This window comes from Nelusetta ayraudi, unplaced genomic scaffold (assembly GCF_046127955.1).
Source record: "Nelusetta ayraudi isolate G7.1 ecotype Tasmania unplaced genomic scaffold, CSIRO-AGI_Nayr_v1 ptg000033l, whole genome shotgun sequence".
NCBI lineage: Eukaryota > Metazoa > Chordata > Actinopteri > Tetraodontiformes > Monacanthidae > Nelusetta > Nelusetta ayraudi.
The window spans coordinates 219224-246880 of record NW_027466083.1 but is presented as its reverse complement, the minus strand read 5'-3'; the positions used below and the strand labels follow the sequence as shown (position 1 = coordinate 246880).

At 44.3% G+C, this 27657-nt stretch overlaps 1 protein-coding gene across 2 annotated transcripts; it reads left to right on the top strand.

Moving 5' to 3' along the window:
* The first annotated feature begins 269 nt into the window (after positions 1-269).
* Positions 270-27657, top strand: LOC142891638 (nucleoprotein TPR-like). 2 transcript variants are annotated; one of them, XM_076031317.1, is made up of 55 exons: positions 270-548; positions 1150-1254; positions 1961-2025; positions 2338-2428; positions 2648-2751; positions 3063-3227; positions 3781-3873; positions 3979-4059; positions 4194-4281; positions 5399-5536; positions 5629-5723; positions 5872-6069; positions 6181-6288; positions 6995-7221; positions 8153-8316; positions 8405-8526; positions 8629-8777; positions 8907-9069; positions 9607-9741; positions 10335-10475; positions 10573-10762; positions 10877-11073; positions 11369-11509; positions 11654-11770; positions 12051-12254; positions 13086-13264; positions 13342-13489; positions 13822-13959; positions 14406-14537; positions 15021-15151; positions 15372-15582; positions 15679-15819; positions 15917-16000; positions 16122-16226; positions 16834-17013; positions 17119-17157; positions 17259-17447; positions 17585-17696; positions 17790-17983; positions 18888-18958; positions 19050-19249; positions 19840-20037; positions 20310-20422; positions 20636-20710; positions 21516-21773; positions 22434-22680; positions 22768-23006; positions 23175-23246; positions 24019-24110; positions 24693-24805; positions 25146-25244; positions 25326-25464; positions 26144-26241; positions 26770-26862; positions 27297-27657. In XM_076031317.1, the coding sequence occupies exons 1-55, from the start codon at positions 398-400 to the stop codon at positions 27368-27370; spliced, it is 7596 nt and encodes a 2531-aa protein (XP_075887432.1). In that variant the 5' UTR covers positions 270-397; the 3' UTR covers positions 27371-27657. The 2 variants fall into 2 exon arrangements, with proteins under 2 accessions (XP_075887432.1, XP_075887431.1); XM_076031316.1 differs by having other exon boundaries at positions 23172-23246.

Genomic DNA, 27657 nt, shown 5'->3' with positions numbered 1-27657 from the left:
TTGAACTTTAATGTGCCAACGTACCTTACCTGTATGGAGCTAAACAATTGTACGTTACCTCGACAGTCAAAATCACCTCTTTGTGAGGAGCAGTTTATTCATTTACGGTCATATACTATATGTTTCTTACATATGGGATGTTGTGTTGTCTCAGAAAACTGCTGTTTAAAATACTCTCACAAATAACTGCAGGATCCAGAAGTCATTTAAGGACAGGCGTGGGGCGAGCTAGTTTTTATTTTGAAGGGTTAAGGCGGAAATTCTCCCTGAGTCATGTAACTTGACGCCTCCATGTCGCTGAACTAGCGGCGGTCTTGCTGCTCTGTGATACAAAATAGTTTGACAAGTATTTGTGGTTCGTTTGAATTTTCCTTTTGTTTTCGCGTGTTAGGAGGAGATGGCGGTCGTCCTGCTCCAGGTTCTGGAGCGGGCGGAGTTGAACAAACTGCCAAAAGGCGTCCAGAACAAGCTTGACAAGTTTATAACGGAGCTGCAGAATGCTAACGAAGCGCTCAAAACGCAGCATGAGCGCTTCAAAGCAGACAGTGGTAGGTACCTGATAGCAAACAGAAAATTGCATACAAGAATGGCAGCAATAATTAAAAATAAATAAATAAATAATAATAATAATATGCCGACATAGCTGAATTCTGCTATGTGATTGTGTTAGCTTGAAGCTTTGCACAGTGAACAGTGGTGGTCACTCTTGGCTAAGCTTGGCTTAGCTTTGGCCTCACATTTGCGCTCAAATTGGGCTGAAGAGAGCCATGTTTTCTCCCTTGCTTTGTTTTTATACAATAAAGTACATTGAATTGATACTTGGAAGTTAAATATAAAGCTAAGCAAATTTACTGTTATTGGTGGCTATTTTTTTTTTTTTTTTTTAACGCTGAAATACTCTACCAGTCCAAAGTTTGGACACCCTATGAATTCAATGTCTTCTCTTTCATCTTCATGACTATTGACATTGCAGTTTCTGTAAATATCCACCAGGGAACCCTTTCCAAATTTGAAATTGTAACCTCAGAATAAAATCCATCCAAGCAGAAACCATTTGTCATAGAAAACGTCTGCACATTGGTTCCTCTTGCCTGTGTGTTGTCTAGGTTGCTTGACGAACTCCTTTCCTTCTCTTGTCTTTGGCTACAGAACAGCAATACTTTGACATTGACAAGAGACTGGCGGAGAGTCAGGAGCAGATTGTGTCTGCCACCAAAGACCTGCAGGCACTGAAGGAGGAAAATAAGAAATTAAGTGAGTTATTAACGCCTTTTGTGTTGTCTCGGTTTTATCTTCTACAAAAAAAAAGAAGGTTTCTTTCAAATGTGAGTTTTCATTGAATAGACTTAATTTATGCAATTGACTGATTCAAATACCCAGTTTCTTAACTCCCTGCACTCACTAGGGCTTTCTTTGTGATTACCTTCAAGATAAGGCTGCTGATTATATTCATCAACAACATGAGCTTTTGTCGCTTGCTATTTAACCATGTGTAGTTGCTCACAAAATGTGACATAGTTACTTGCAGAACTGGTCAAGAAAATCCAGCAATGTGTGAACCCTCAGAACTTGCTGAATCTGTCACAATATCCAGGTTAAGACGTCCAGTCTGACCGAGTGAGCACAGTGTAAATCCATTTAGTTTAGCTGCAGACTTGTTCAACAAGTTCAAGTTATTTATTGTCATTGTTGAACAAAGTTAACAATGGAATTTATTTGGAGCATCCCCATCACCACTGGCATCAGTACTGATAACAATAATCATAAATAAATGAAATAAAAAAAAAAACACCAAAGTGCAGTAGTTGCCTAGTGCATGTGAAATATTGACAGTCCAGTTGCGTGCAAATAGTCCATACTTATGTAGATGCAAGGGTCACCAAAAAGTGACTGGTTAGTGTGTTGCGGTTCTCGTGTCTTGTCCTGAGTGTCAACTGTGTGTCATTGTGTGTCTGTGCAGCTGAAGAGCTCAACACTGTGAAGGGAATTGAGGGAGAAAGTCCTGAAGACAAACCACCACAACAGGTGAAGTTAAAATAGTCCCAAAGAGGACTCGACTGTTAAGGCTGTAAATGTTTTTCATTTTAATTCTAATTTTTCCACTACTTACGTGATTATTTTGTAACTGATAAATCCAATGGATTACGAGAAACAATGCGTTGTTTCCGTCAGTTTCGGGCAACATTTGCTTGGATTGTAAAAGTGTTGTTTTCCACACATTTCTATAAAAAAAAATCTTTATGCAACAGTACACTTTTTTTTTTAATGTGAGATTGATGAAATCAACATATTCATCATAATATTGTTGAAGTTGTGTGTAATTGTGTGTAACTGCAGCAAACTAAGGCCAAGTATGAGATTGAAGCGGAGAAGAGAGAGTTGGCCAGGCTGTTGGAGAAGAGGACACAGGAAGTGGAGAACCTCACAGGTCGGCTCTTTGTGACTCAAACTCTACAGAACCGGAGAGAAACCATGCTTTCATATTGTGTGTAATTATAACTGGGCAAGCCGTGTTTCACTTTGAAATCCTGAATTTATTTCTCTTTAATTTATGCAGCACAGATCTCACAAGGATGCCGTCTGAAGTTTGCAACAGCTTTTATTTCTATGACACCTTTTGATTTTTGTGAGATTTCTGTCTGTGCAGAGGATGTGAAGCGTCTGAATGAGAAGCTGGCGGAAACCAGCAAAGTCAAGATGGAGTTGCAGTTTAAGCTTGATAATATCCAGTCATCTGAGGCGTCTGTTCAGGTGAGCTTCACAGTTCAGTGAAAGCCGTTTGTTTCAGTTCAATAAACCATAGTTTGTTTTGTGAACACCAACAGTTTAGAATCTCTGTCCAGTTTTTAAAATCCTGAAAATACACATTCATTTTCTTCATTTTATATTCTGTTTGTTTTGCCTTTGTTTGCTGTATGCAGCGATTATTGTTGTTTTTTGTAGAATTTCTTCTTACAAAAAAAGAAATCCTAACCATCCACTAAATGTATACTACACTTTCATTAGGTATCACTTTTGCATGTGCACACTTTAAGATTATATTGTATATTTTCCCACTGCAGCACCGGGAGAATCGCATGGTGCAGGAGAAGGAACTGCTGGAGAAGAAGATTGAGTGGCTAACTGGAGAACTGAAGAGCAAAACTGAAGAACTGTTGAACACCAGCAGAGTGAAAGGCGAGGAGATCCTGCAGCTCAACAGCAGCCTGAAGACGAGCACAGAGCAGGTGACATCCTGCTGGAAAATTATTTTGTTCACTAAATTTTGACTTAATTCACGAAATTTTGACTCAAAACTTGAAATGGAAACTTAAATAAAAAATCTCCTCCGTTTAATATTTTTTTCTCTTCTTGTGGCCCTGATCCTCTTTCATAGAAAGAAGAAAGATAAATGAAATGTTTCACGTACAGTATATTTTAAACAGACAAAAAAAAGTCAACACTAATTAGTTGCAGAGCTAGAATTGGACTGAATAATCGTCATTCATTCATTCATGTTGTGATCGCCTCACATAGTGGTGCCACTTTTAAATCCTATTTCCTGCATGTGAACAGAAGCTGCAGGATAGAACTTCAGCCTTGTTTCAATGGCAGGATTGTCTGTGTGGTTGAAACACTTTACTCAATTATAAGATCAACCTGCTGGTCGACAGGTTGATCCATATTTCTCTCATTGTTCTAAAACTGCGCGAGTCATCGGAAAGCCCCCACCGGTCGTCAGACTGAAAACAGCAGTGTGGTTGAAGTGCGTGCAGCTGTAATAACTGACCTCACCAACAGGTGGCCAGCTTGGAAGGTCAGCTGGCTTCGCTCAGGGAATCCACTGAAAGTCAGAATAAAAGGGCTGAAGACCTCAACAATAAACTGAAACAGGTAATTTTGTTCTGGAAAGATCCTTCAGTGTGTACGTAGTCTGTGAAATCTGCTCACCAACTGGGAAAAGCATGGGTGAATTTTGACTTTTTTGTGTGTCTGCAGGCGAGAGACGCACAAAGTTCAATGGAGGAGAAATACCGCAATGAGCTCAACGCTCACGTCAAGCTGTCGTCACTGTATAAGGTAGGACACGACACCTGACACCTGATGGACTTTATTGATCCCAAATCAATAAAGTCCATCTTTATTGTGGCAGTGTGGCAGCGTTGCCGTTCCTGTCTCACTGTAATCTCAAGCACAACAACACTTCCCCGCAGGTTTCTGCAACGGACTTGGAGAGGAAAAAGCAAGAGCTGAGCAGGGCCGTGGAGGAGCTCAGCAAGCTGGTGAAAGACACGGGGGAAGGTACCACGCTTCTCTCGCACTTGGTGCAGACACTCGCAGTCAGAAGTTTGGACAAAAAAAAAAAAAAAAGTTTGGACACCTTCTCATGCAGTGGGTTTTTTTTTTTAGTCAATGTTCTACACTGCAGATAGATCCTAAAGAGATCAAATGTATGAGCGAGATATATGGAATTATGCAGCAAAGAAAAACACGTTCAGTAACTAAATTTACTTTCATTTACTATAATAACTTTTAGTTGACTTCTAATGGGCCACATTTCAACTTTAAAAAAAAAAAGTTGTTAAAAAGTAACTTGTTCTAGGAATATTGTGACCATCACAGTATCTACTGGCGAATTGCTCTTTCCTGCCACTCCACTGTCGTAGTGATATTAACTACCTGTGTAAAAAATGTTTCATTCATTATGACTAATTGAATTTAATCGATTCTCAACCGACAATTAAACCATAATCGATTAATTGTTAACATCTCTAATCCAGTGAGAAGCTGCGATGTCAGTGTTTCAGTATAACAAATATACATTGTCGTACAATATTGCAGAAGCACAGAATGGATGTTGGTATTAGTCCTGGTGTGTGCAAATGTACAAATCACATGTAAAAGAGCACACGCAAAGGAACAAACAAAACAAGTAAACAAAGAAAAAAATTGAAGAAGGAAAAAAATTCCAAATGTACAAAATAATCCCTCCCATGTCACTGCTGAATTACTAGTGTTAGAAAAGATCAAATCACTGTTGAAACAAAAATGACAGATAAAAAGACTAGCTAGACAGCTAGCTGAGCTGTAGTCAAGGCTTACAGAAAGTCTTTACAGAGTCTTGCATGCTTGCAAGAGGGAGGCCCCACATCTCCTGAAGCTTCTTGTTTGATTGCCGCAATGAATATCTTATTTTTTCCAGTCTTCCAGCCATTTGGCATGAGTCGGAGGGAAAGTCATCTTGTCAACAGTCATTGGAATGAAAGAAAAGACATTAAGTTCATAGGGTGTCCAAACCTTTTGACTGCTCGTGTACACTTTTAGAAGCTTTAAAACTTTCCATCTTCAACGTTCAGTCTACATAATACAGTACTTGATCATACAGTCTGATAACGATGGTCATTTTGAACCCGCGTAGCCAACAAAGCTCTGGAGGCGAAGGTGTCGGAGGGAGAGGAGGCAAAGAATCGTCTTGAAGCGGAACTTCGAGAGAAAATCAAGAAGATGGAAAAAGAAGTGGAGAACGCCACCGTCAAGGCTGCTGGAAAACACTGCTGTAAATAACACATTTACCAACATCTTCACTCGGACTCGATGCCGTTTTCGCACGATTCAGACACCCTTATTAACACCTGTGTCTCTCCGCAGGTGGGCCGTCCCTGAGCGAAGAGCAGCTGGAGTCCATGTGTCCGTCAGCCGCCGCAATCGCTGCCATTGTCAAGCCCGGCATGAAGTTCTTTGACGTGAGTCCAGTTGGCGCTGACTGGTTTGACTCATTCCTCAGTCAATATTGACATTCAACTGGACAGCAGCGTTAATGCTACCTTTTGCAAAGACCATGAGCCCAATTCCTCCTCGTGAATCTTCCCCCCCCCGTCTTGCCATGTGTAGCTGTACAACGCGTACGTGGAGTGCCAGACACGGCTTCAGCTGGAGCAGCAGGAGACCAAACGTGTGAGCCGGGTGTTGGACGAAATAGTCCAGGAGGTGGAGTCCAAGGCGCCCGTGCTGAAGCGTCAGAGGGAGGAGTACGAGAGCATGCAGAGGTCCATGACCTCCCTGTGTAACAAGCTGGAGCAAGCGCGAACGGTCTGGAGACCTCCCACCATACATTTCCGACTGTCAAAGTCAATATTTAACAATTCTCAATGTTATTTCCTGCCAGGCTCATTGTGTGGTTGTGTTTCCTTCTGCCGTCAGGAGATCTACAGTTTGCAAAAAGACAAAGAAGAGGTCAAGCAGCACTGCGAGAGTTTGCAGAAAGACAAGGCCAAGATGGAGAGACAGCTTGAGGACACATCTTCACAGGTGCACACAACACAAAGCTCTGCTGTCCTCTGGTTTTTTTCTTAGAACTCCTTGGAAATTTCCTCACAGGAAAAGTTTGATGAAAGGTGTTTAATCCACTTACAGGTACTGAGAATATCAAGGAAAAGTTGTTTTATTTTGGCAATTTAACATAAAAGATGAAACGAGCCAATTCTATTAAGCCATGACACACAAATTGATATCTCAAGCAGTTCCTTGTTGTAACTTTGCTGATTAAGATTTTCATAAAGATTTGACTTTATGTAATATTCTAATATTCTGAGTTTTTGAATTTGAGGGTTTTTTGAAGCTGTAAGACCTGATCAGCAAAATCCAAAGACATAAAAACTTGAAATATATTGATTTGCATATTATTCCTTTATACAATATGACAAATTCACCTTTTAAGTTGAATTGCAGAAATACAGCAACCTTTTCAGGATATTCTAATTTTCTGTATATGGATGTACCATCACTTTATTAATGTCACTGTCAATTCTATCTATAGAGCACAATTATGAGTAAACTCAAAGCGCTTGACATTGAAGAACAGGAAACAATTGAACATGAAACGACAATAAAGATGCAGTCACTGAATATCAGCAGTTATAAAGAAACGGAACGAAAGAAGAATTCCACAACAGAAAGGTCTGATGATGATGATGCAGTGCTCTCATGCTGTTTTTTTTTACCCCTTTGTCTTCAGTTATGTACCCTCTTGCTGGAGCTGGAGGAAGCCCGAGGTCACAAGGTGACCAAGGACGATGGAAGCTCCTCCAACATCTCCAGCACCTCAGAGGTCAGCAGCCCAGCCAGTCAGCTGTCCTTCCGCAGCGTGGAGGATCTGCAGAGGCAGAACCAGAGCCTGCTGGCAAGAGTGAGGGACCTGGAGGAGGAGAAGGACAAGCAGCAGAGCCAAGTCACAACAGCACGGTAACCAGTCTGACAGAAGTTTTAGGCCACCTTTCATTTTACCGTCTGGACAGCGCGTTCACCAACAAACTTGTCGACAAGGTGTTTTTCACCTCCCTGATGTGCAAAGTTAAGGGTTCAGTGTGTAATATTTGGAGCTTTTTAAGAAGGAACAGCGACATCAAGTGGTTACATCTTGGATAGCAGCGCTATTCTGTCCCCCTCCTGAGCTTGCCAGTGAACTACAGTGGCCTGCAAGTACAAACCTGGATACCTGGATATCAGAACCGTTCTAAGGGCAAGAAAACCAGATTACTTGTATTGCACTGCGAGTACAGACTTTTATTAATATATTAATGGGCAGTATGTGAAACTTTTACAATCTAAAAATCATGAATCAGGCCAAATTTTACACACTGCACCTTTAACCCAGAGCTCATTTTGTTGTTGCTGTTGGCGTTTTGTTGAAAACCTGGCCAGCATGCTTGAGGCACTAATGGCACTGGGAAAGCCCTGCGGTCCTGTGTGCTTGGCTTACTTTACAGTCATGCATTGTGAAGCTAAAAGGAGCTTAAAGCAAATATGATTTGAATTGATTCAGAACTTATCATGTTGGCCAAAAGGCTGAGGTCTGACACGACCCTCAAACTAGTGTTGTAGTCCTGGAGGTTGGTCTTGGTCCCCAGACCACTTTGCAAGGGTATTGGACTCTGAGGCATTTTTACTGGGTCTGGTCTCGGTCTCGGACTGGACAGACTGGGGATTGTTGATCCAGGCCAGTCAAGACTCAGCCAACAGTGTAATAACACGATACTAACAGAAAAGAATCCAGCTGCTGGTGTTTAACTCTCTGTTGGTGACACCCAGAGTGACACCCGGCCCCCTTTATTCCTAGTTTTTTCCTTTTTCTCCACCTCACTCCTCCTCCTCCTCCTCTCTGTATTGTCCCCAGTGTGTTAGAGTTGGAGGCCAGTCTGGCCAAGCTCCAGAAGGAGGTGGAGCAGCTCAGGGAGCAGAGGAACCAGCAGAAGCAGCTGGCCGACTCCAGTGCCCGGCAGAGGGACATGTACAAGGCCCTGCTGACGCAGAGCACCGGCTTCAGCCTGCCTCCGCCAGGTACCTGATGGTTATTAACTGTCCTGCAGTGGGAACGTTGAGTTTCCAGCGGTGCGATCAGCTGCAGTTCACACCTACGTGCTTACAGGTCCAGATTCCTCCTCGCAAGCAAACGTCAGGCCCGTTGTCCCAGCGACTCGCGCTACTTCCCAGAGAGCCGCAGCGGCCGAGTCGGCGCAGAGCTCCCAGGCAAAGGCAGCCTTGAAACAGGTGCATTGACTGACCCACATTGGCTGTGTTGTAAAACACTGGGGGGAAATAAAGAGCTCTTCGGTTACATCCCTGTTCTGCTGCGTGTGTCTGTGTCTCCAGCTGAACGACGCCTTCACTCTGTACAAGAAGGAGAAAGCCGAGAACGACAAGATGCTGAACGAGACCAACGACAGGTTGCAGAAGCAGCTGACTGAACTCCGCTCCAGCCACGCCAAGCTCACGTCCCAGCTGGAGTTCAGCAGCAAGAGGTTCGTTCGGTCCGACGCTCCTCCCGCGCTCAGCTCAGCCTTCGTCAGAGTAGAATTTATTCCTTCCTATGCAGCAGCAGCAGCAGCAGCAGCAGCAATAGCAGCATTATGTGTTTGTTTGTGTGGCAGGTACGAGATGCACCAGGAGAGTGTGTCAGCCTACCGCCGGGAGGTTTCCGCACTGCAGGACCGGAACCAGAAAATGGCTGTGATGATCCAGCGGCACGAGCACGTCATCCACACCATGAGCCAAGACCTGCGGCAGGCCAATGAGAAACTAGCGCTGGAGGAGGTGAGGAAGAGGAGGTGCAGTGACACCAGCAGTCAAAAGTTTGGAAATTTAAAATGTGTTTATGAGTGTAAATATAAAATTAGTTATTTGACACTTTTATTGTTTCTTACATAATTCCATGTGTGTTCATACGTAGTTTTGATGGCTTCACTGAGGAACTGTAATGTCATTAGAATGAAAGAAAAGACTTTAAAATTATAGGATGTCCAAACTTTGGACTGGCAGTGTAGTTTGGTTTACAGTGGCTTGATTTACTGCAGTTTTGGCCAGATGTATTTTAAAAGTTTCTTTGACTCTCTACTGTAATCTCATAACCTACGGAAGAGGATTAGGGCCACAGGAAGAGAGAAAAATTAAGATAATATTATTTTTTGAATGCACTTTTCACTTACTTGCTGTTGATGACACACATCCAGATGTTTGATTCAAAATTAGGACCGTGTTGTCGTCTTTGGGGCGATTTATTACTAAACTAAAAATGTCTTTTGTGTTTTGGAATAAAAATATTTGTGTCAATGTCCTTTAATATGCCTGCAGGTGCGTGTAGAAAACCTGACCAAAGAGAGAGACATGCTGAGGCAAGCAGAGAGTCGACTCAGCCGAGAGAAAGAGGCCATGCTGGCGGAGCAGCGGAACCAAAATCTGCTGCTCACCAACATCAAGTCGATACAGGTACCATATCGCACAATAGTGCTTCCATTGTGCTGTTTTCTCTTAGTTTATGAACATTAAAAAGAATGGAGCCAATCAAGACATCAACTTTTATTCATGCAGCACCAAATCATTGATGACACAAGCTTGAATTACACCATAAAGCAAACCTAGAATTGCTCCAAACCTAAATATGGCCATAATAGAAACTGCTGATGGAAATATATATTTTTACAAGTCATCAAAGAGAAAAACATCACCACCATTCTGAAACACCATGAAAATTCAGATTGTGATGGCAAAATGTTTTGTCCCGCCATCCTCCTCACACTGGGGTCTCATTGGACGAGATTTGACCAGAATTACGGCTTTTGTGCTTCACACCATTCAATGGAAACGCCTGCAAATCACAATTGCACTTTGTCGATATTTTAGCAAAATCGCTTTTATTTTGCAACAAGCTGTCATGGAAACGCAGCTCCAGAGAATGGCCCACATTGCAGTGATGTTGCATTAATGTGCTCTTTTTGGTGTTTATGCTTCCATGTAGACGTTCAGTACAACCAGCACTACAACCTAATATCGTTTCTCCTTTCTCTCCAATCATGGCCTAGTTAACCATGGAGCGTACAGAGGCTGACACGCGGCAGCAGCTAAACAACAAAATCGAGCATCTGGAGGCAGAGGCAGCGTCGCTGAAGACGAGGCTGGACCAGGAAGTAGCGCAGAGACACGCCCTGGGCCGCTCCATGGATGTGAGTGGAGCCTCTCTGTTTCAAACTCATCTCCGCACCTCCTCAGGTGACCTTTAAACGAGCTTCTGTCGTGTTTGCCCTCTGCGTCGTTGACCAGGGTCAGTTACTAGAAGCCAAGAAACAGCTGGAGACCCAGAATACCTTGCAGCAGAAGACCAGGGAACTGTTGCGTACATCTGAACAGCAGTTGGCAGCACTGAAGGCTCAGTTGGCCTCGGCCTCATCCTCTGAGTCAACCTTGAGCACCCCCGTAACCAGAGCTGCGAGTCTCAGAGCGCCGCTGAGAGGTAGTCACTGCCGTCATAGTGCCTAAACAAAATGTTTTTAATGCGTTTGTCTTGTTGATGATGACATATTTTCTGTTTTTAAAATCGCTTATCGCACCGTCTGAACTCCTGCAGGCCGCTCTCCAGTGCTAACTGCCCCCCAGCAGTCCAGCCAGCTGGAGCAGGAGCTTGTGGAGGTCAAAGGTCTCCTTCGTTCTGCGGAGGAGCAAAACGGCGAGCAGGCAGAGCAGCTGAAGAATGCCAACGCTAGTGTGGAGCAGTACAGGGCAGTGGTCCTGACCCTGGAAGACAGCTTGAAGAAAGAGAAGGAGGTGCATCTCTTTGTGGTTGCATGGTCTTGGTTAAGTCGCCTGCAGGAAGAGCCAGTGGGAAAAATATTCTGGTCACATTAATATTTCTAAGAACTTTTCCCAGTTGCTTTTTTTTCAAAATGGAATTTTTTCAAAATGGAATTTTGTTAAAATGGAATGACCTTAAAGACAACGATGACTGTATTTGACCAAGATCCAGCGTCACTATCATTAATATTATTTAGCCATATTACTTATTGTATGGCTCATGCCCATTACCCAATGAAATAACTCAATCCATGAATCCATTCTTTAGTCTCGCTCTCCTCTGGAGCTGCGTCTGAAGGAGTCCGAGGAGGTTCAGAAGCAGCTGGAGAACCGGATACTAGAGGTGGAAAAGGCCAAGCAGCAGGATCAGGAACAGAGGAGGAAAGCCATGAACGACGTGGAAAAACAAGTAAGTGTGTGTGACTGTGTGAGAGGGTTATTTTTGTCATCAATGAGCCCGATGAAAGTTGCTATTCTGATTGAGACCTGTGAGCCTTTTCCAGACCACAGCTTGAACAAGCAAATGTTGAACGATTCCCTTTGTTGTGTCCAGGTGTGTGAGCTGCAGCGTAGTCTAAAGGCCAGCCAGACTGAACAGCAGGAGGCGCTAGAGAGAGCAACTTCCGCTGTTACACTGGAGCAGAAGGCCATCCAGGACAGCTTGCTACAGGTTTATTTACACACACATACACACACATTGGAAACTGTATCTTTGTGTGGACATTTTGCAGACAATTGTCAGTCTTTGGTACAGCCTGACCCAAAATTTAGTCTAAAGTTAACTTAAGTCTAAGTCTAGCATTAAAATTGAATGATATCTTTGTGTAGACCAGCCTGATATCCTAGCAAGTATAAATGCCTTAATAGTAAAAGATTACATTGCAAATGTTAATGTTACACTGCATGCAGGTCTTGAAGGTGTCTTTGTGCAATTTGCTCCGACCCTTCAGACCAAGCTGGCTGCAGAGGCCCAGGCCAAGTACGAACGGGAGCTGATGCTCCATGCTGCTGATGTCGAGGCTCTGCAGGAGCTGAAAAAGAAAGTTGGGCTGGAAGGTGCACAGAAGAGGGAGTTGGAGGATAAGGTCAACAAGACTTGCTCCCTCCTCCAGGAGAAAACCGCAGCCTGGAGCACTTTGGAAAAACACCTGAAGGTAGGACAGCCAGCTCGGAGATGCAGAGAGCAAAAAACCAAATGTGTCCATTTACACAAATCTGTGTGCTCTGGAACAGAGCAGGTCTTTGCTAGGGCGAAGATCTCTCTTGGAATTGGAATGTTTTGGATTACAGTTTTCCTTCGTTTGACCCCCTGAGCAAACCTGAAAACTCAAACTAAAAGCAAAACCAATTGCCTGCTTGCATCCAGAGACACTGACTCTTGGGGGTAGACAGTAGGGGTGGGAATCGCAAAGCACCTGACCATTCAATTCAAGAACGATTCAGAGGGCAACGATTCAATGAATCGCGATAAATCAAGAATCGCGATTTATCATGATATATATGTGTGTGTGTTCGTGTCTGTGTGTGTGACCCATCAAATGCCACTTCACATTAAACAAACAGGAAGTGCTTAATGTGCATCATTTTCTTACAAGTATGATTCATTCGCCTCCTTCCAGCACACAGTTGACCCACTAAACACGATGCAATACTTACCAATTTTGCCGCACAGGTCCAGACTACTGAAGCATTTAAAAAAAACATAAATAATGAACCCACTGGGCTCTAGAGCGCCACCTACGAATACAAAAACATTCCCCCTGCTCAGCAAGAACGTTTTATGGCGACAGAACGAAAACTCATTTGTTCCTCTTGTGGAGGCGGCCGAGTTTTAGGCCTCACGCCGCGACGAAGGCCTCCAAAGTCCCACAAACTCTGCTGTATTCACGGCTGATACTGTTGAGAACTTTCTTGCCCACTTTGGAACTTTGATTTGGGACAGCGTTGTGATTCTGATCATCCCCAACCGTCTTACTCTCTCTCAGGAGGATCTGGCCAATATTACACGTCGCTGTGCAGAATTGGAGAAGCAGAATTCTCTTCTGCACCAGCAAATGGATGAAATGGCCTCCAGGAATCGTGAGGAACAACAGCAGCAGCAGCAACTGGATGTGTCCTTCAGCGAGGAAGGAAAGACTACTGAACAGATTCTGGAAATATTGAGGTAAGGGGAAAAAAAAAAAAAAGAACCTTGGTGTGTTGAAGTTTTCTAATTGGGTGTTTTGTCTCGTGCGTTTCAAGGTTTGTGCGGCGTGAGAAGGAAATTGCCATGACTCGGTGCGAGGCGTCTGAGGAGGAGGCTCTCCGCCATAAACAGCGGACGGAGCATCAGAACCGAGAGCTGGTGGAGCTGCAGGAAGCTCTGAACGCTGAGAGGGAGAGAATGCAGGTGAGGAAGAGCTTCAGGTTTACGACAGTTAAACTTTACCCGTCTCACAAAAGTGACTGACAAGATGTTCAACATGAAGGGAATGAAAGCAATTCCACATTTCCTCAGCTGATTTTCATGATGTCTGATTTTTCCAATGGTTATTTCATTGTGCCAGTACTGAGACTTTGGTTTAAAGGTTTGAAAGAACTTTCCAAACAACTTTCTTTATTTGTCATGTCAATGGTAAGTTGACAAAAGCTTAAAAAAAGGATGAAAAAGCTGTCACAAGAGAAAGCATTCATTTTAATATTATCTATTTTCAAAGTGTTTTCCTTCTCTCCTTGCCTCAGGCTACAACAAAGACTCTCGCCCAGCAGCAGGAGCAGCTGAAGAAGATGGAGACTTTCAGTGCTCTCCAGGAAACCAACAAGATGCTGAAGATGGACCGAGAGAAGCTGGAACAGGAGTTGAAGCAGGCTCAGGCCAGAGTGAGTCTCGTGCATGCACCCATTCTGTTTCTCCCTGTTATTACAACAGTTTTTTGTCAGTATGATTGGAGCCACTGCAAGGCCCTTTAGTTTCAGGTTTTTTTCCCCTGAATTTCGCCTGAGTTCAACTCGGGTAAAGAAAATTGTTTTACTCTGAATCTGTCCTTTTCCCCCTCAGATGTCAGAATTATTATTTTGCAGCTTAACCAGACGACATGAACAGAAAATGTGTTTTCTTGGTTCACTCATTCCTCTTAAAACAAACAGCAGTTTTCTACATTCATATTTCTTCCATGCTACGGACGTGCTTATCAAATAGATTCTGTACTCGATGCTAAAGGCTACATGCCAGTGAGGATATGCTAAATTTCTACCCTGACTTGATCTCATTTAAAAGCTGTTGTTGCTCTACCCATCCTGACCCTCTCTGCCTCTTTGTCCGACAGGTGGCGAAGCTTCAGTCGGACATCAGTCCTCTGCATCACTCGCTGTCTGTGCTGTCGGAGAAAAATGGTTCACTGCAAGCTGACAAGAGGATACTGGAGGATGACGTCAAACGCTGGAAGGCTAAAACACAGGTGTGTGTGTGTGTGTGTGTGTGTGTGTGTGTGTGTGTGTGTGTGTGTGTGTGTGTGTGTGTGTGTGTGTGTGTGTGTGTGTGTGTGTGTGTGTGTGTGCTGGACAAGACTCAGTGCGACCTACTAAATCAAAAATGATTCCTGTTAATTTCAACTGTAAGGTCGTTGCACATGCACGGAATGTAGATATCATTTAACCAAATGTGCTCAGCTGTATTTAAATACAATAGTATAAAAATCACTATGGTGCAATGTGCATGGAGTGTGAATAGGATGGATGCATATATATATATACATATATATATATATATATATATACAAACACACATATATCAATATGTGACTACCACTATGTACAGCCCACTTTTTCTGCATTTTGTGCTGTTCCAGCCTTCCTCCAAATTGGCTTCAATTTATTTTTTCCCCCCCCTTAATATTCTTCTGCAAGCGTATCTGACTTTTCGACTGGTCCTTCCTTTGCAGCAACTGATAAGCCAGCAGAAGGACGGTGACGTGGAGGAGAAGCAGAAGATGGCTGCAGAGAAGGAAGCTCAGCAGAAACGAATCAATCAGCTGACTGAAGAACTGGCCAAACTCAAGACTGAAGTGGCTCGGTAGGAAAGCCGTGCACACAATATACACCTGATTTGCTTTGATCATAAATTACATTGAATAATAAGAAAACACAGGACATGTTGCCGCACAGTTCTTCTGTATGCCTCGTCATTGGTTCCTAACTGCTACAATAAATCAGTTTAAATTTGCAAATCTTACGGGCAGATTGGAAAATGCGTCTCTGTTGAGAGTAACCGAGCTCTTTGATGTGCTCCACAGATCCAACGCCAGCAGTAATTCTGCCCAGAACCAGCTGCAAGGATTCAGAGACTCCTTGGCACGTTTGACGTCAGAGAGAGACAAGCTCAAGAAAGACGTGGAGAGCAGCAACTCTGAGATGCAGGAGAAGAACAAGACCATCACCCAGGTGAAGAAGATCGGACGACGCTACAAGAGCCAGTATGAGGAGCTCAAAGTCCAGCACGACAAGGTTGGTTTTGCAGCTGTGGAAATCACGTCACGATGTAGTCGACCAAGCGGCGAAGGTTTAATCACGTGGGAACGCACGGTTTGTGTTCTCTTCCAGCTGGTTGAGGAAAAGGCCGCCAAAGCAGGAAGTGAGGCTGCTCCAAGCCAGGACGTGCAGCAGGAACTGACCAAAGCCCAGGAGGAGCTCAGCAAGACCAAGGAGGAGCTCAACAAGCTGAAGGAGGAAGGACAGAAGACTGTGAGTTGGTTGCCACCAGATCCACCAGTTGTTGCATCCCAACATGGCTGTTGGGCCTTGAGCCATGATGGGTTTTTTTTTTTTCCTTTTGGACCAGGCCCAAAAGTTTGAACACGAGCTGGAGGAGGCCCAGAAGGAAAGCCAGCAAAATAAAGAGAAGCTTCAAGAAGTCCAAACCCAGGTAGCACAGAACCAGAACCATCTTACAAAGATTAGAGCTACGTGCAGGCAGCATAGAGAGAGAGAGAGAGAGTACAAGAATATTGAATGGGGAAATCACATTGACGTCTTTGTCTCTGTAGACGCAGTGTCAGCTGAGCCAGACCCAGACTCAACTACAGCAGAGTCAGAACCAGCTGACCCAGAGTCAGAAAGAGCTCCAGCAGGCAAAGACTCACAGCCAGCAGGTCAGAGTGCACAACTGCATGATGTTCTGGGATGTTGTGTTGTTGACATGATAGAGGTGCTTTATGGAACACATTCACTGTATATATATCAATGATTGCAGAGTCTGTGATTAATTAATATTGATTGTTCTGACTGCTAATAATAATTCAGTGTTCCAAACTAGGCATGGTAACAATTAGTCGATTTGCGATTAATTGATTAATTAGTCGCAATTTAAAAAAAAAAAATTTGTTAAATGCCGTGGTGTGTACCTGTATACGTAGAACAAGTAACTTTTAAACAACTTTTTTCGAGAAAAAAAAAAAAAAAAGTTGAAATGTGACCCATTAGAAGTCAACTTAAAGTCAGAGGATAAAAGTTGAGGCTGTTTTTGCTGTCCTCTACTGTAAAAATGGACCCATTGGACCTTCAACATTATTTAATGGTTAAATAATGTCTTCCTTACACATCTTTCATTGTGAAATTTAGGTTCTCGGGAAAAATCGCCGCTTATCAATTAATCGTTAATCGATCGATGAGGTCAATCAACTAACAACTAATGAATTAATCAATAATTTGCATCCCTATTCCAAACCAACACCCTTTTTTTCCCATGTTGGACACCAGTTAAAGTCTCTGGCTCAAGGCCGTCAGAACCAGATCCAGCAGCTCCAGAGGGAGCTCCAGCAGGCTAAAGAGTCCCTCCAGCAGAACCTGACCAATCAGAAAGAGCTTCAGCAGACCCATCAAAGCCACAGCCAGGAAGTCAGCAGCCTCAAGACTGCTCTCAGCCAGGCAGAGAGCAAGGTGGGCACCTGCTCCTTTATAGTACAGTAGAGAGAGTGATTCAAATCCAATCTGAATGTATTTTTTTCATGAATTGCAATTTTAAAATCTGTATTTTTCAAACAGGTGACCGAGCTTCAAGGCAGTGTGGACGGCTTACGAACGGTAAACTTTTTAGCCTTTCATCCAGAACGACTCTTCCAACAGTTTTGTTTCCCTTTTCCTCATTTCTTGCTTTCACCTTTCCCTAACAACTAAAACCTCAGGCCGTGGGTGATCGTGAGGCAGAAATCAAAAGTCTGCAGGAGCAGCTGACTGAAACTACCAAGGCCAAGGAGGCGCTGCAAGCCTCACAGAGCAGCCACAGCTCCCAGTCGGACCAGGCCATGGATGTGAGGGCTGCTGGAGATTCTTCTCAGGCAGTACAGGAAGAACTCACCAAACTCAGACAAGAGGTGTTTGCCTCCTTTGTTTCCAAAGTTACAACATTAATGATTTTATGTGTAAAACATTAATGATTAATGTGTAAAACGAACATCATTTGAGCTGAAAATTGAAACACTTTTTTTTTTTTTTTTTTTTCTGAATACAGCTGTCTGAAGGGAGGAATAGAGAAGAACAGCTCAAGCAGCAAATAAATGAAAAAGAAGAAAAAACCAAGAAGGTCTTCATGGGGGCAAAGACGAGAATCGGCCAGCTCAACAGTACGTTCTGAAATATGCCACGCACACACAAAAGCATATTTGTAAACAGTATAAATATCATTTTGGTGTCACTTTGTTCTTTGTGACCTGCAGGTTCCAAAGAGAAGCTTCGCCAGGAGGTGGAAGAACTCAAGCAGGTGAAGGAGGAGCTGGAGGTGAGGATGAGCGCCCTCAAGTCTCAGTTCGAGGGCCGACTGCTCCGGCAGGACAGGGAGCTGCGAGAGCTGAGAGGCAGCCAAGCTCACTCGGAGCCCAGAGAGGAAGCACAGGATCAGAGTGGAGTGAAGGTAAAGAGCCCACAACACACCACTCCACGCTGCCGCTCTCAGTAGCTGCCAGTGAGAGCGCACATTGTTTTCTACCTACGTCCTCCTCACAGTGGGGTCTGGCGGTACCAGGTTTGACCAGAATTACGGCTTGTGTGTGTGCTTCACACCACTCAATGACTCAATGGAAACACCTGCAAACGCAAATTGGACCTTGTTAAAAAATTTTTGAAACATCGCTTTTATTTTGCGAAGGATGTCATGGAAACCCAGCTACTGACACTTGGCTTGTGTTTTAGATCCAACAAAGTGTTTTTCACTTAATCAGTCCCTGTGTGTCATCAAATGTATTTTTTGCGTGATTATTGGAGGTTCATATACAAAAGTACCAGATTCAATGTAGTTAAGTTACTTAAAGCAGCGCTAGGTCACTTGAGCTTGCTACGAGTTTGCTACGACAACAACTTCGTAGCAAACGTTCAACACTTTTGTTACTTGGTCTGTCATCGAGGGGACTTATTGGGTTCCATTCCGTCACTTTACAATCTTATGTATTTGTAATAGTAGGATGTAAGACTGCCTCTAAATAAACGTCTGACGTTGCCGTATAGTGGTTGGTCCGGCGTGTAGGGTCACGTTTGAAAGTTCTGCAGTGCAGTTACAGCCAGCACACACCCCCCCTTCTCACTGCCGAGGCGGCACCATTGATCCTATTAATCCTTTATCTACCGCTTTACTGAGTTTGGAATCAGAATTTTATGGTTGAAAAGTTACCTTGAGCTGCTTAAATAAGTTTTATTTTTTAATACAACAAATGGACAAAAACTTGTTTAAAATTCTCCCCCTTCCCAGGTTATTTTTTGAGTGATGCCTGTTAAAGTGTGACATGTATCTAATAATGATAAAAATGCACACCTGTTCCCAGGTTGGCGATCAGACGAGAGCTTCAGACCAGAGACAGAAGTCCCTCAAGAGCCCTGCTCAGGAGAGGGGCAGGTACCTTAATTCACACAAGCAGACGTGTACAAGTACGAGACTACAGTGAGCTTCAACTCTTTCTTTTTCTTCCTTGTGTTCTCCTCGTCAGCTCCAGCCTATCTGAACCTCCGACTGCCAACATCCGGCCCACGCCGAGCACTCCGTCCCCCAGCAGCAAGCCGAGCCCTTCGGCCGGCAGCAAAGCGACTCCTCGGGCCAGCATCCGGCCCATGGTCACGCCGGCGCCCGTCTCCATTCCCACTCCCACCGCCACCGTCATGCCGACCACACAGACTGACAGCCAAGAGGGTGAGAGCCAGGGGTGGGAACCACCAGATACCTGACAATTCAGTTGTCAGGGCTGCGTTGCAAAACTGCAATTTATGACGATTCCTACATACATATATATCTATATCTATGTATATAGATATATATACAAATATATATCTATATACATAGATATAGATATGTCTATATCTATATATCTATATCTATGTGTGTGTGTGTGTGTGTGTGTGTGTGTGTGTGTGTGTGTGTGTGTGTATATATATATATACACATATATACATACATAGATACATATATACATATATACATACATAGATACATATATACATATATACATACATATACATATATACATATATACATACATACATACATAGATACATATATACATACATAGATATATATGTAGATATAGATATATATGTGTATGTGTATATATGTATGTGTACAATCGCAGATCAGTTATTAATGAATTATTATTATAATTAATCTAAGAATCGTCATTCGTTATTGAGAGCCAAGACGAGAAGAAAGAGGAAAACATTTTCCTGGCGTTTGGTTCCGATGGTGGAGTTGGATCTGCGTTTTAAGCCTCCTGTTTCTCTCCGCAGCGCTGCTGAGCGCAGGGGCGTCGGTGCACTCCACCAGCTCCACGCCTGCGAGCACCACGCCCACCTCCGTCTCTCAGCCCACCGTCACCCAGGCCACAGCCTTCGTCCAGCCCACCCAGCAGCAGGCGGCCAACCAGGAAGCCGTCCCCAGTATGGAGGCGGAGCGGCCGTCCACGTCCTCGTCTGTGACTGGACCAGGTGAGCGGCACTCAACATCACAGATTAGGGTGTGAATCTTTGGGTGTCTCCCGATTCCTTTCGATTCCGATTCTTGATTGTACACAAATAACCCAGACTGGTGTTGGTACCGTCTGGCAGTAGTTTTCTCTTTCAGATGTCTTAAAGAACGATGCAATTTCATGCAACCGTTTAAAACAAGTTGCTTGCAGGAAGGAGGTTTTTGTTTTGTTAACCATCTTCTCAATTTTATTTATGCTGAGTGTTTTTGTGTTTGCTTGTGATGCAAATAGGCTCAAAGCGAAGCAGAGAGGAAGAGGAAGAAGAGGAGGAGAACCGACCAGAGAGCTCTCACACTCCTCCAACAACTAAAAAACTTCGACTCAAACCAACAATAGCCTTGCAGGTAAAGAAAAACACTGAATGTGGCGTGATAATCCTTCATGAAGAATGATTTGGTAATTTAACTCCATGTGTAATTGGCTCTTGCTCCTGCTGTCACTTTAATTCTACCTGGTCAATTTCCCCAGTGAAAATGACTGAGTGAACAAATGAATGATACATTTTTGAGAGTCCAAGAATGATGACAGTTGTGACCACAAAGCAACTCTGTTTTCAGATGGAAGGCGTGGATGATCTGGAAGGGGAGCTGAGAGACGAGGAGGTCCAACAAGATTCCCCAGATGACAGTCAGGTCAGTTACTGGTCAAAGAAATTCAATACAATCAGTGGGCCGAGGTAATAAACTGATGTTTTGTTTGGTGACGCTGAAGGAAACAAGTGTTCACACAAATGAAACAAGAACCTTTGACACACAGGAGTAACTACTGCAATTTGTTGGCCAATTTATTTTATTTCCAACTCACAAGATGCATGTCTGTGGTATGAAAGAGGATCAGGGCCACAAGAAGAGAAAGAAATATTACAGGAAGGAGATTTTTTTGTTGAAGTTTTAATTTCGAGTTTTAAGTTGAAATTTCGTGAATAATGTCTAGAGTTTGTGAAAAAAAATTGCTGTAAAAAAGACATCATTTCATGTATAAAGTCGACGTAAAAAAAGATGAAATTTTGTAAATACAGTCAATGATAAAAAAAAGACAAAATTTCATGGATAAAGTCGACGCAAACAAAGTGGAAATTTTGAGATCAATGACATGGATGGTGGATGAACCCAGTCAGCCACAGTTAACAGTTACCTGCTGTGAACAGGTGAATCCCACCATGTTAAGCCACAGTCGCACACAGAGCCGTTCCACTTTATTCTCCACATTTTGACTTGCGTCACGTTGACATTAATTGCAAAATTTTGATTTTATTCACAAAATTTCGTCTTTTTCACGTCAAGCTTATTCTCGAATTGGAAATTTGAAAATCGTATTTTTATTTTATTTTTTTTTTCATTTTGTGGCCCTAATCTTCTTCCGTACTGTGGAGATGTAGGATGCCCAGGGTCTGTAGGATATTTCTCCTCATGATGGGTGTGTGTGCTTGGCGTGCAGGAGCTTCCAGAGGAGTGTTTCCCCATGTTGGCCGAGGACGAGGAGGAAGCCGAGGACGGCGTGTCGCAGTCGGTCCCCTCCGATCAGGTGACCTCCCTGGGCGCCGCCAAAACCAAAGTGGTGGTTCAGGACGTCATCGTGATCGAGACGGACAGCGACAGCCGGGAGAGCAAAGAGAGGGAGGAGATGCAGCAGGACGACGGCGATGAGGATGAGGAAGAAGAAGAAGAGGAAGAAGAGGAGGAGGACGAGGAGGAGGTGCAGTTGTGTTTGTCAGACATCTTTCAGCAGAACGTCGTTGTTGTTTGGTGTAAAGCAGGCATCAGGGGGCCATATGCGGCCCGGAAGCCTTTTTAATCCGGCCCGCCAAACACACAGTGGGGCAAAAATTTCAGACTTTCAAAATCAAATTTCAAATTTAAAAAAACTTATTTTAAACTTGAAAAAAACGTATATATTAAAAGATATATATATAAAAAGTAAATACAAATTACATGCCTCTTTTTTTTTTTTATTATCCACCCTCTGATTTAAATTTCAACAGTAACCTTTTTCCACGGGCCGATATCAAATGATCAATAAATCAATGAAGTCATCATAATATCCTTCAGTGAGCGTCCTGCGTCCTGATTGGTGCGCCAAAACACCAGCAGAGCATTGTGGGATATGTAGTACTAGCGGCCCCATGTGCTGTATAATACTGGCAGGCCAGCAGCTCTAGCAGTGATTTATGGACCTCGTGGGCCAAATATAATAACACTGCGAGCAAGTCATAAAGTCGCTGTATTTCATCATTGTTTATAGTGTTTGTAGAGTCGTGTCAATAAAGAGCTGAGCACTGTGGGGTTTGAAAGACATATTCTCTGGCACATGTTAGAATCCGCTGTAAAGTCACCTGGGTTTCTGCCTTTGCTTCAGTACAACGAGGGAGAGAAGGACGATGAAGACGAGGACGAGGACGAGGCAGGCGACAGCGGCATGAGGGGCGGCGAGGAGGACAGCAACGAGGAGAGCAGAGGCGCTGAAGACGACGGGGACGAGGAGGAAGAGGAGGAGGAGGAGGAGCAGCAGGAGGAGGAGGAGGAGGAGCCTCCAGAGAGCAGCGAGGAGAACGTGGGCTGCGCCTCCTCCGACTCCCAGCGCCCCACCGAGTCATCACACACCGGTGAGCAGCTGTCCTGGCCTCTGATTGGTCCGCGCCGTGGCCGCCAACCTCACATGACACATGACACCTCCCCCTTTCTCCTCGCAGGTGAGGGAGGGGCCACCTCGGAGGCCGACCCCAGCAGAGACTCCGCCCACCTGGCCCCCATCCCCGTCTCCTCCTCCTCCTCCGCCGCCGCCTCCTCCTCCTCTCTGCTCTCCCCCTACACCTCCCCCCTCACCTCCATCACACCCCGCCTCCCCCACCCACGGAGACCCCCGCACCCCCTCCCACCTCGGCTCTACATACAGCCTCCTGCTGCAGAGCTGGGACCCCCACACACACAGGTGAGCTGCTGCTGCTGCTGCTGCTGCTGCCTGACCTCTCCAGCTGGACCAACATCACATACATGCAGGAAGGTGATGTTTAATCGTGTGTGTGTGTGTGTGTGTGTGTGTGTGTGTGTGTGTGTGTGTGTGTGTGTGTGTGTGTGTGTGTGTGTGTGTGTGGAGCAGAGACAGTCCTCGCAGCTGCGCAGACAGTCGGTGGGACGTGGGCCTCAGCTCACACCAGGAATCGGCACCATGGTAAGAGATGGTGTGTGTGTGTGTGTTACTAATGTTGCGTTATAATGTGAAATTATCATGTTATTTCGTGATCGTTTCACATTATAATGCGAGACTGAGCCTTGTTTTTTTTTTTGTTTTTTTTTTAGTGTGGCAGCCATAGGCTTCCGTAGTTTAGGCCCAAGGTTAATAGAAATAAATGCTAGGGTGATGATGGAAGATACGTGTTAAGGAATAACTTGTGTTCTGAAGAACTGAGTTTTATTCACAGCATTTTGTTCATCTGCACATCATCATACTTTTTCTTTTTTTAAAACTCAGCTTTTTTTTTTTTTTAAAGTTTCTAACAATTTTAATTGTGTGGAGTTGTGGGTGTTAGACCAATATTGCAAACAGCTCCTTGCAATAGCTTTTGTTTCCATTAAGATTATTTCATATTAATATTTTAGTATTCAAGTATTTAGTATACAATTATCCAACTGAGACATTTTAATTCTCACTGTCCACAGGTAATAGGTAATAGCTTTTTTCTTTTTTGGAAGCACCTTCTCATGCAATTTTTTTTAATTTTTTTTTTTATTTAAATCTTTACAACTCCCTCCACTGCAGATAGACACTGAAGACACCAAATGTATGAGCAAGATTTATGGAATTATGCAGCAAAGAAAAGGAAAATCTTTCAGCGCTACTGCATCATTACTCTGACTTCAAGCTCCAGTACCGACAGACACGATGCCTTGTTGTTCCGGTTCCTGGTGTTTGTGAAGCAAACGTGTGATTTGTGTGTTTTCAGCAACACTTCTTTGACGATGACGACAGAATGGTGCCCAGCACTCCCACCCTGGTGGTCCCACATCGCACCGACGGCTTTGCCGAAGCCATCCAGTAAGACCTTCACACACACACCTGTGCAAAGCCGTCTTTGTGATGACGTGACCCACGTTCATTTCAAAATCAACCAGAGTTCAGTTTGTTATTTGCCTCTGAAATTGACTCTTAAAGGTCAAGTGTGTAATATTTGGAGATTTTAAGAGGAAACGGCGACATCAAGTGGTGACGTTTCAGATTGCAGCACTATTTTGCTCGCCCTCCCTCTCCCGAGCTTGCCGGTGAACTACCTGGTGCTTCCTGGTCCTCATCCACCTTCTTCTTCGTTGGTCTTTTTGAGGATGCTAGTAGTCACCATAAATAAGAAACGTGCTTTCAGGCAGGTGGATTGTCCACGACAGGCTTCCGTAGAAATATGGCGGTGCAAGATGGCAGCTAACTAGGAGCAAACTCTTGCTAGGTGTATATTGTTATATGCTACTTTATGACTCACTGACTCTTAAAATCATTTCTTCAAATCGGGCGGGCCGGGTTAAAAATCTAATCGGGCCGAATATGGCCCCCGGGCCGTAGTTTGCCCATGTGTGCGTTCTAGTCAGTGGGGAGGAGTGATGACTGTCTCTGTGGTGGTCTCCTCAGTTCTCCGCAGGTGGCCGGGCTGTCCACCAGGTTCAGGTTTGGGCCTCCAGAAGACCTGCTGCCTCAAGCATCAGCATCTCACTCTGACCTGGGACAGCTGGCGTCGCAAGGAGGTCTCTGAAACACACACACACACACACACACACACACACACACACACACACACACACACACAGGTGTGCTCTATAGTCCAGACAATACGGTAATGGCAGTTCAATAATTCATCAGCACAATAATGTTCACTTGTGTAGCAGCATCACAAGTCAACTAAGTGGCTCCAGGGGGGGAAAAAACAAAAACAGTTGTGTAGCTAGTTGGAGAGGTTGTGTAGCTAGTTGGAGAGGTTGTGTAGCTAGTTGGAGAGGTTGTGTAGCTAGCTGGAGAAGTTGTGTAGCTAGCTGGAGAAGTTGTGTAGCTAGCTGAGTGTCACTCTTTGCTGTGCCGGGTGTGCAGGTCTGGGGATGTACGAGTCTCCTCTGTTCCTCGCTGCTCACGATGAAGACGGAGGAGGAAGAAGCGTCCCCACCACACCTCTGCAGGTGGCCGCACCAGGTTGGAGACCACACACCACACACACACAGGCGTGTGCAGGTGTTTCAGACCCCCTCACTGTTCCCTGTCCCTGTGCTCCAGTGAGCGTCTTCACAGAGTCACTGCCCTCCGACGGCGGCGACAACATGGCGTCCCAGTCGGTGCCCATGGTCTCGGCCTCCACCACCATGACCTCGGCTGACGACGGCGACGAGGTGTTCATGGACGCAGAGGGAGAAGGGTGAGCAGCTCATTGTCAACTCAATAAAGTTCATCGTGTTTTGAAGGGATCTGATTATCAGGGGTGTCGAACTCAACACACACACTGGGGCTGAAAATGTCAAACTAGTGGCAGGACAGCGTTGATGTTTATTGATAAAAATCTTCCTCCAGCTAAACCAGTCAACCTTTTTATATGCACAAGGTTTGCTTCAACCCGAGTATGGAACAAGCAAAGATTAATACGACACAATAAATAACTTCATATTGCACACTAAAAAAAAAATAATTTCAAATTTAAAAAACATTTTTTTTTAATTGCAGCCTTCTGATTTAAATTTCAATAGTGAACTTTTTCCACAGGCTGATAATAAATTAAAAAATAAAATACAAACAATAAATCAATGACGCCATTGTAATAATATCCATTATAATAACGTCCTGTCTTGATTGATGTGCCAAAACACCAGCAGGGCATTCTGGGATTTGTAGTTTTAGCAGTCCCATGTGCTGTGTAACACCTGCAGGCCAGCAGCTCTAGTAGTGATTTTGTATCGGCCACGCAGGCCAAATATAATGACACTGTGGGCCAAATTTGGCCCACGGGCCAGAGATTGACAAACATTTTCTGCTCTTCAACTTCAGTCTTTTTGTGCACATTCAAAGTAAGTTGCTATGCTAACTGCTAACTGCTTTCCCAGCCCCGGCATTGAATCTTCTCTGGAGAGCCAAACCGACATGGAGTCGTCAGCACAGCAGAGTGACGACACGTCGCTGCCATCCACCAGCCAGGAGCCTGGTAATTTACCCAGAGTGCTCTGGGGTATTTTAAAACTAGTGTGTCAATATGTCCCTTTTTGAATGTGACCGTAAGACTTAAAAAAAAGAAGATATGAAACCGCAGACAGTGAGTTGTCCTGCTTCTTGAAGGCCAAACATGGAGAGCAGAAGAATATGTCCTGATATTAACCTGATGGTGAAAAAGATGAAGTATTAAATGTAAACTCTTCCCTGACAGAGAGAATTCTGGACATTTCTCCCTGCACTCGATGGCAATAATGCACTCATGGTTGATAAAACCTTGCTGATCGCTGCCTCTGCACAGTCTGACTGTCTTTTGTACATCTGCTCTGCTTGTTTGTTGTACACGGGTTGATTTGAGTGTTTTTGTAACTACTGTATAGTTTATTTTCTTGTACTGTCTTTAGTGCCGCAACAGTGTAGTTTCCCCATCTACATCTATTTGACATCTATCCATGTGCAGTGTTCTGCAGAGCTGCTCTGCTGTCTGTGCTCACTGCTGCTCCTCCCTGCTGTCGTTCCCCAGACACCAGCAGTGTTCCTCAGCGGGGCAGCCTGACCAGCAGGAGAGGAGTCAGGGGAGCCAGGGGGGAGGCCAGGACGCTGCTCATCCCCAGAGGTGACGCTCCCTCCACGGTGCTGCCGTGCCATGACGGTTGATCGCAAATTAAAAAGCCACGTTTCCAAACATTTCATTAGAATCGCAATAATTCTCCGGTAAAATATCGGCCTTTGCTCTTCAGCTTGATGCAAATCACGGCACATTTTATGAGAATTACAGCTTATGTGCTACGCACCATGCTAATCACAATTGAACTTTGTCAAAAATTTTATAAATCTCGTTTTTTAATTTGCGGGGGGAAAAAAAACTGTCACGGAAACAAACGCAGCCGCCGCCCTTTGACCCCTTGGAAAAAAATGCAGTGACGCTGGAAATGTGATGATGAAGCGATTTATTGAAGCGTAGCATCCAGCCAGCAGTGGAGACACATGGTACAGAAGTGTATCCGGGCCATTGAGATCCAGCTGTGAAAGATCTGCTGTGTCTTTCAGGAGCGTACGCCAGAGGAGGAAGAGGAGCCGCCGCAGGCCGAGGAGCCGCCGCGGGCCGGGGAGGCCTGGCGTGACCCAATCACATTTCTCAGCTACCAATCAAACACGCAAGCCTTGGTTGCAACCACCAGATTTTTTGCTGTATCAATAAATGAATATTTTTGCAATCAAAATCGGACGTCGCTGCCGCAGCGATGACGACACCTTTGAATGTGAGCAAAATTTCTTTCTTTGCCAGTGTTTGGTTGTATGTGTATGAGAGCAGTTCTGCTTTAAACTGGGTTCGCTTGTGTCTTTACTTTGTCTTTAAAAGTGACCTGTTGTTTTAATAATAAAGTCCAATAGTCGTAGCCTTTATAAA

What these genes read in the sequence shown, in the direction of transcription:
- LOC142891638 (XM_076031316.1), top strand. Translation starts at nt 398, where the DNA reads ATGGCGGTCGTCCTGCTCCAGGTTCTGGAGCGGGCGGAGTTGAACAAA. An exon ending in ATTCCCCAGATGACAGTCAG is followed by an intron (nt 20,711 to 21,515) that starts GTCAGTTACTGG and finishes CTTGGCGTGCAG; the next exon opens with GAGCTTCCAGAGGAGTGTTT. An exon ending in ACAGCTGGCGTCGCAAGGAG is followed by an intron (nt 24,806 to 25,145) that starts GTCTCTGAAACA and finishes CCGGGTGTGCAG; the next exon opens with GTCTGGGGATGTACGAGTCT.